Source organism: Globicephala melas, chromosome 8 (genome assembly GCF_963455315.2).
Source record: "Globicephala melas chromosome 8, mGloMel1.2, whole genome shotgun sequence".
Taxonomy (NCBI): domain Eukaryota; kingdom Metazoa; phylum Chordata; class Mammalia; order Artiodactyla; family Delphinidae; genus Globicephala; species Globicephala melas.
In genome coordinates, this window is record NC_083321.1 from 8,609,052 (window position 1) to 8,618,109 (window position 9,058).

General features: G+C 38.6%; 1 protein-coding gene across 1 annotated transcript; it reads right to left on the bottom strand.

Annotated features, from left to right (window-relative positions):
- Positions 1-6,994: 6,994 nt before the first annotated feature.
- On the bottom strand, positions 6,995-8,742 carry LOC115840701 (organic anion transporter 7-like). The gene is made up of 3 exons (XM_060303996.1): positions 8,649-8,742; positions 8,120-8,423; positions 6,995-7,094 (listed from the first exon to the last, which is right to left on the bottom strand). The coding sequence occupies exons 1-3, from the start codon at positions 8,740-8,742 to the stop codon at positions 6,995-6,997; spliced, it is 498 nt and encodes a 165-aa protein (XP_060159979.1).
- Between the last annotated feature and the right edge of the window lie 316 nt (positions 8,743-9,058).

Genomic DNA, 9,058 nt, shown 5'->3' on the forward strand with positions numbered 1-9,058 from the left:
ATGATTTCAATTTTCTTAAATTTACCATGCCTGATTTTGTGACCCAAGATATGATTTATCCTGGAGAATGTTCCATGTGCACTTGAGAAGAATGTGTATTCTGTTGTTTTGGGATGGAATGTCCTATAAATATGAATTAAGTCCATCTTGTTTAATGTACCATTTAAAGCTTGTGTTTCTTTATTTATTTTCATTTTGGATGATCTGTCCATTGTTGAAAGTGGGGTGTTAAAGTCCCCTACTATCATGGTGTTACTGTCGATTTCCCCTTTTCTGGCTGCTAGTATTTGTCTTAGGTATTGAGGTGCTTCTATGTTGGGTGCATAAATATTTACAATTGTTATATCTTCTTCTTGGTTTGATCCCTTGATCATTATGTAGTGTCCTTTGTCACGTGTAGTAGTCTTTGTTTTCAAGTCTATTTTGTCTGATATGAGAATTGCTGCTCCAGCTTTCTTTTGATTTCCATTTGCATGGAATATCTTTTTCCCTCCCCTCGCTTTCAGTCTGTATGTGTCCCTAGGTCTGAAGTGGGTCTCTTGTAGACAGCGTATATACAGGTCTTGTTTTTGTATTCATTCAGCCAGTCTATGTCTTTTGGTTAATCCTTTTACATTTAAGCTAATTATCGATGTGTATGTTCTTATTACCATTTTCTTATTTGTTTTGGGTTTGTTATTGTAGGTCTTTTCTTTCTCTGTGTTTCCTGCCTAGAGAAGTTCCTTTAGCATTTTTTGTAAAGCTGGTTTGGTGGTGCTGAGTTCTCTTAGCTTTTGCTTGTTTCTAAAGGTTTTAATTTCTCTGTCAAATCTGAATGAGATACTTGCTGGGTAGAGTAATCTTGGCTGTAGGTTTTTCTCCTTCATCACTTTAAATATGTCCTGCCACTCCTTTCTGGCTTGCAGAGTTTCTGCTGAAAGATCAGCTGTTAAGCTTATGGGGATTCCCTAGTGTGTTATTTGTTATTTTTCTCTTGCTGCTTTAAATATTTTTTCTTTGTATATAATTTTTGATAGTTTGATTAATATGTGTCTTGGCGTGTTTCTCCTTGGATTTATCCTGTATGGGACTCTCTGTGCTCCTGGACTTGATTAACTATTTCCTATTAGGGAAGTTTTCAACTATTATCTCTTCAAATATTTTCTGAGTCCCTTTCTTTTTCTCTTCTTCTTCTGGGACCCCTATAATTTGAATATTGGTGCATTTAATGCTGCTGTAATATTGACTGTTAACTTCCTTCTACTAACTTTGGGCTTAGTTTGTTCTTTTTTCTACTTCTTTGAGGTATAAAGTTAGATTGTTTATTTAAGATCTTTTTTCTTTCTAACATAGACATTTGTTAATATAAAATTCACTTTTACTAGTATCTTGCCACATCTCAGAAATTATGGTGTGCTGTGATTTTGTTTTTGTTTGTCTCAGATATTTTTAAAACCCTCTTTCAGTTTCCTCTTCAGTGGAATGTTTGTTCAAGAGTGTGTTGTTAATGTCTACATATTTGTGATAAAAATATAAGTGCCCAATTAACTGGGTATAGAAGGAACGTACCTGAACATAATAAAGATGATATACAACAGGTCTTCAGGTAACATCACACACAGTAGTGACACTTTGAAATATTTCCCTCTATGTTCAGGGGAAAAAAGTGTGCCCACTCACACCTCTCCTATCAACATAACCCTGGAATTCCTACTCAGAGCTACCAGGAGAGAAAAAGAAGTAAAATGTATCCATACTGGAAAGGAGGAATTATATTCTCTATGGTTGAAGATGATATGAACTTGTACATAGAAAATCTGTCAACTCAACCAAAAAAATTTGTCAGAACTAATCTACAAATTCAGTAACTTTGTAGGATACAAAATCAACATATAGAGATCAAATGCATTTCTACATGCTAACAAAGAAATATCTGATTCCTCCAGCTCCGTTTTTCTTTCTCAAGATTGCTTTGGCTATTCAGGGTCTTTTGTGTTTCCATACAAATTGTGAAATTTTTGTTCTAGTTCTGTGAAAAATGCCAGTGGTAGTTTAATAGTGGTTGCATTGAATCTGTAGATTGCTTTGGGTAGTAGAGTCATTTTCACAATGTTGATTCTTCCAATCCAGGAACATGGTATATCTCTCCATCTATTTGTATCATCTTTAATTTCTTTTATCAGTGTCTTGTAATTTTCTGCATACAAGTCTTTTGTCTCCTTAGGTAGGTTTATTCATAGATATTTTATTCTTTTTGTTGCAGTGGTAAATGGGAGTGTTTTCTTAATTTCACTTTCAGATTTTTCATCATTGGTGTATAGGAATGCAAGAGATGTCTGTGCATTCATTTTGTATCCTGCTACTTTAACAAATTCATCAATTAGCTCTAGTAGTTTTCTGGTAGCATCTTTAGGATTCTTTTTGTATAATATCATGTCATCTGCAAACAGTGACAGCTTTACTTCTTTTCCAATTTGTATTCCTTTTCTTTCTTTTTCTTCTCTGATTGCTGTGGCTAAAATTTCCAAAACTATGTTGAATAATAGTGGTGAGAGTGGGCAACCTGGTCTTGTTCCTGATCTTAGTGGAAATGGTTTCAGTTTTTCACCATTGAGGACGATGTTGGCTGTGGGTTTGTCATATATGGCCTTTATTATGTTGAGGAAAGTTCCCTCTAAGCCTACTTTCTGGAGGGGTTTTACCATAAATCGATGTTGAATTTTGTCAAAAGCTTTCTCTGCATCTATTGAGATGATCATATGGTTTTTCTCCTTCAGTTTGTTAATATGGTGTATCACATTGATTGATTTGCGTATATTGAAGAATCCTTGGATTCCTGGGATAAACCCCACTTGATCATAGTGTACGATCCTTTTATGTGCTGTTGGATTCTGTTTGCTAGCATTTTGTTGAGGAATTTTGCATCTATGTTCATCAGTGATATTGGCCTGTAGTTTTCATTCTTTGTGACATCTTTGTCTGGTTTTGGTATCAGAGTGATGGTCCCTGACTTCCGACTATACTACAAAGCTACAGTAATCAAGACAGTATGGTACTGGCACAAAAACAGAAATATAGATCAATGGAACAGGATAGAAAACCCAGAGATAAACCCACGCACATATGGTCACCTTACCTTTGATAAAGGAGGCAAGAATATACAGTGGAGAAAATACAGCCTCTTCAGTAAGTCGTTCTGGGAAAACTGGACAGCTACATGTAAAAGAATGAAATTAGAACACTCCCTAACACCATACACAAAAATAAACTCAAAATGGATTAAAGACCTAAATATAAGGCCATACACCATCAAACTCTTGGAGGAAAACATAGGCAGAACACTCTATGACATAAATCACAGCAAGATCCTTTTTGGCCCACCTCCTAGAGAAATGGAAATAAAAACAAAAATAAACAAATGGGACCTAATCAAACTTAGAAGCTTTTACACAACAAAGGAAACCATAAACAAGATGAAAAGACAACCCTCAGAATGGGAGAAAATATTTGCAAATGAAGCAACTGACAAAGGATTAATCTCCAAAATTTAGAAGAAGCTCATGCAGCTCAACATTAAAAAAACAAACAACCCAATCCAAAAATGGGCAGAAGACCTAAATAGACATTTCTCCAAAGAAGATATACAGATTGCCAACAGACACATGAAAGAATGCTCAACATCATTAATCATTAGAGAAATGCAAATCAAAACTACAATGAGATATCATCTCACACCAGTCAGAATGGCCATCATCAAAAAATCTAGAAACAATAAATGCTGGAGAGGGTGTGGAGAAAAGGGAACCCTCTTGCACTGTTGGTGGGAATGTAAATTGATACAGCCACTATGGAGAACAGTATGGACGTTCCTTAGAAAACTAAAAATAGAACTACCATGCCACCCAGCAATCCCACTACTGAGCATATACCCTGAGATAACCACAATTCAAAAAGAGTCATGTACCAAAACGTTCATTGCAGCTCTATTTACAATAGCCAGGACATGGAAGCAACCAAAGTTTTCATCAACAGATGAATGGACAAACAAGATGTGGCACATATATACAATGGAATATTACTCAAAAGGAATGAAACTAAGTTATTTGTAGTAAGGTGGATGGACCTAGAGACTGTCATACAGAGTGAAGTAAGTCAGAACGAGAGAAAAAAATACCATATGTTAACACATATATGGAGTCTAAAAAAAAAACAATGGTCATGAAGAACCTAGGGGCAAGATGGGAATAAAGATGCAGACCTACTAGAGAATGGACTTGAGGATATGGGGAGGGGGAAAGGTAAGCTGTGACAAAGTGAGAGCGTGGCATGGACATATATACACTACCAAATGTAAAATAGATAGCTAGTGGGAAGCAGCCACATAGCACAGGGAGATCAGCTTGGTGCTTTGTGACCACCTAGAGGGGTGGGATAGGGAGGGTGGGAGGGAGGGAGATGAAAGAGGGAGGAGATATGGGGACATATGTATATGTATAACTGATTCACTTTGTTATAAAGCAGAAACTAACACACCATTGTAAAGCAATTATACCCCAATGAAGATGTTTAAAAAAAAAAAAAGAAGTTCTGAAAAAGCTGATAAAACAACAGTCCCCACAGACCTAGTAGAGAAACAACTTGAGGATACAGGGAGGGGGACGGGTAAGCTGGGACTAAGTGAGTGAGTGGCAAGGACATATATACACTACCAAACCTAAAATAGATAGCTAGTGGGAAACAGCCGCATAGCACAGGGAGATCAGCTTGGTGCTTTGTGACCACCTAGAGGGGTGGGAGAGGGAGGGTGGGAGGGAGGGATACGAAAGATGGAGGAGATATGGGGACATGTATATGTATAACTGATTCACTTTGTTATAAAGCAGAAACTAACACACCATTGTAAAGCAATTTTACTCCAGTAAAGATGTTAGAAAAAAAAAAAGAAAGGAACAGTCCCATTTACTATAGCATCAAAAAGAATAAAATAATTAAGTATAATTTTGTCCAAGGAGAGGAAAGATCTGGACACTGAAAACAAGACTTTGATGAAAGAACGTAAGACACAAATAAATGGAAAGATGACCCAAGTTCATATTAGAAAAATTAGTATTTTTACAATGTCCATAGTATGCAAAGCCATCTATAGATTCAGTGCAATCTCTCAAAATTCTAATGACATTTTTCACAGAAATAGAAAAACTATCCTAAAATTTATGTGAAATCACCAATGACCCTAAATAGTCAAAGCAATCCTCACAAAGAAGATCCAAGCTAGAAGCATCACACTTTTGATTTCAAATTATACTACAAAGCTATAGTAATAAAACAGAATGGTACTGGCATTAAAATAGACCATAAACCAATAGAAAAGATTTATGATCCCAGAAATTAAGTCTTCAGATACCATATGTGGTAAAGAAGCCAATAACAGTGTCTTCAGTAATGGTATTGAAAAAACTGTATAATCACATAGAGAAGAATGAAGTTTGACCCCTATATACACAATTGAAAAAATTCACTCAAAATGGATTAGACTTACACAATACCCTGAAACAGGAAAATTCCTGGAAAGAAAGATAAGGACAAAGCCCCTTGACATTGGTCTTAAAAACAATGTTTTGGATATATTAGCCTTCTGAACTGGCATAAGGGTACATCTCATTGTTTTCATTTGTAATTCTCTAATGATTAGAGATATTATGCATCTTTTCATATACCTGTTCACTATTTCTATGTGATCTTTGGAGAAATACCTATTGATTTCCTTTGCCCATTTAAAAAGTCAGGTTATTTGTGGATTTTTGCCATTCGTTGTAGTAGTTCCCTGTAAATTTTGGATAGTAACTCTTTATCAGCTCTATGACTTTCAAATATTTTCTCTCATTCTGTAGGTTTCCTTTTCATTGTGTTGATCATTTCCTTTGGTTTGCGAAGTTTTTTAGTTTGACATAATCCCACTTTGTTTTTCCTTTTCATGATGGTGTTCAGAAGCTTTTTAGTTTAAAATCTTTAGCTTCGCTATAAGGCTCCCTCTTCTTTCCTTAAGTTTCCACACTCATCACCTGTCATAACCCACTTCCACACACAGCCACACATATCTATCACCCTATGCCCATATAAAGAGATCAATCAGCATTTTACTGTGAATCATCATAAAGGGTTCAGTTGGAAGACTGGCCAATATGAGCACTCTGACCCTGAAATCTTTTATGAATTACACTGAGGTGATACATTCAGAGTCCACAATTTTCAGCTGTAGGATTAAATGATGTTAGGCTTACAGACAACAAGGGATACTTTAAGCCTTTCACCTCCCCTACAGGAGACTTGCATGTATGGCTGCCATGGTTGTCCTCTTACTTTCAAATGATTACTGCCAGGCACAGAATAACCCAAACCTCTCACACACAAGTTATAACACCAGGGGTCTACAGATTAATTACCTTACACGTTTGCAAGTATTACCTCTAACGAGGCTTTTTTTTTTTTTACAGAATCAAACATCCAGATTATAGCCACGACATGTCTTAATTCAACTTCAGTACCAAATAACAAAGCACCAGGTTTCATAGAATGAATACTAATTACAGTGGGGTAACCACAGCATGATGACTGATGTAGGAAGCCACAACATTTAGCTCACTGAATCTGTAAGGTACTTAATATAGAAGCTATGGCAAAGGCCTGCATTCCTTTTACTTCCCATTGGCAACTCCTTCTCATCTTTATAAATGAAGTTTAGGGCAACTTGCCTCTAAATGCTGTTCTGAAATGTTCCCAGATCTCATAAAGAGGTCATTTCTGTCTCCAGTACAGAGAGCTCTGTGGCAACAAAATGGCATTTATCACAATGAGTCTAATTGTGCATTTCCATCTATAGCTGCCTGGGAACCAAGGCAACCCACAACAGTTTAAATTGTATACTGGGGGAGCTCAATAAAGACTTCTTTATGAAACAGTTAATCATAAACTGTGAAAACACCACAGAGGAAGGGCAGCAGTGCGCTAGAGACACTCATCCGTCTGAGAGATGGCCATATATGAGGCCCCACACCAGCATTCCAGCCATGAATCGGGATTTCTGTGACTGATGATCACATACGAGGTCCCACCGGAAGAGAAGGAAACCAGCACAGAGGAGCTTCACATCATCTTGTATCCCTTGATGTGCACTGACTCCAGTAGCCCTCAGTGAACACACCCTCTGGCTTCCTTTACTACATCTACTCATCTGAATCATTCATGTCTCAGCTTAAGCATATATTTTCTAGAATTCCTCAGCTAACTCTCCTAGGTTATCTTGGGGCCAATCTTTACATTCACTTAGCACAGCATACCTCAGTAGACCTCAATATTTGCACACATTGAAAACACTGAAGTTTTTTTTTTTTGAAGATGTTGGGGGTAGGAGTTTATTAATTAATTTATTTATTTTTGCTGTGTTGCATCTTCGTTTCTGTGCGAGGGCTTTCTCTAGTTGTGGCAAGCGCGGGCCACTCTTCGTCGCGGTGCGTGGGCCCCTTACTATCGCGGCCTCTCTTGTTGTGGAGCACAGGCTCCAGACGCTCAGGCTCAGTAGTTGTGGCTCATGGGCCTAGTTGCTCCACAGCATATGGTATCCTCCCAGACCAGGTCTCGAACCCGTGTCCCCTGCATTAGCAGGCAGATTCTCAACCACTGCACCACCAGGGAAGCCCCACTGAAGTTTTTTTTCGACACTGATTCCCAGATTTCACACCCAGAGTGAAATGCACTCCGATCTGTTTCTCAGACAAGTAGCAGGACATGGAATTTTTTAAAAAACTAACAAATAGTTGCAATTTGCAACTAGGTTGAGAGCAAATGACCAAGAATAATTTTCCACAATTTATATCAAGTACTTATCCAACCATCAATCTTCACATTAAATTTAAAGCTTTGTGATAGTAAAACTCATGTCTAGTTTGTTGATTTCACTGTCATCAATTGTGCTGTAAGTGCTTGGCAATTAAATAGATAAGCAATCACTTTTCCTAAAAGAATGAAGGAGAGGTGGCTACATTATCCACTCAGCAACTGAACAGTTGAACTGTGTTTATTTTATGCTATTGTAAACACCCACAACATGAACTCACGAGAGGTAAATGGGGACTTTACCTCAGTCACGATGGTGGAGGAGAAGGAGCTTCGGTCATACACCCAGCCGCCCATGCAGGGCTCCGTGTCCAGGTCAGTCATGTTAGGGAAGGTCCCATTCAGGTGAAGGAGATGCCACTGGGGGAGGAGGAAATGATGGCATTTCTCTGGTTTCAAGCTAGCATCTAACGGGATGGAGATTCTCAGGAGGACATCAGGGCTGAGGGTCCCAGTGTCATTATCAGAGACAGTGCCATTATCAAGGATGTGGACCCAGCAGCGATGACCAGGAACGGCTGCAGTGAAATTCTCCAACAGTAGATGACAAACTACTATCATGAGAGAAGGAAGAATTAAAACCAGCTGAAGGGGCTTCCCTGGTGGCGCAGTGGTTGGGAGTCCGCCTGCCGATGCAGGGGACACAGGTTCATGCCCCGGTCCGGGAGGGTCCCATATGCCGCGGAGCAGCTGGGCCCGTGGGCCATGGCCGCTGAGCCTGCGCGTCCGGAGCCTGTGCTCCGCAGCGGGAGAGGCCACAACAGTGAGAGGCCCGCGTATCGCCAAAAAAAAAAAAAAAAAAAAAACCAGCTGAAGGATCTGGAAGTTCCCCAGGTCACCAAATTCATCCAGGAGTTCCTCAAAGGCCATTGTGTACAGGTGATCCTCACGAAGAGTCAGGATGACTTTAGCTACAACTTCAAAGGGAGAAAAACATTTCCTTTCACTAATTGACACTAAGTCTATGTGACCTCACACCAGTTTCTCATCACTGGTTCCTGTGACCTCAGTACTGCAACAGAGCAGTGGAAGCAATTTCCCCAGTCCTTTTGGAATCAGGAGGTATTTCTTCTTTAGAAAAGTCACAGAGAAAATAATTTACCAAAGATACTTCTCTCTGATGACCATTAAATCTGTTTAAAGTTTTACTTTCTGAATGTGCTTGGGCTCAGTGATTTCTGTAAAG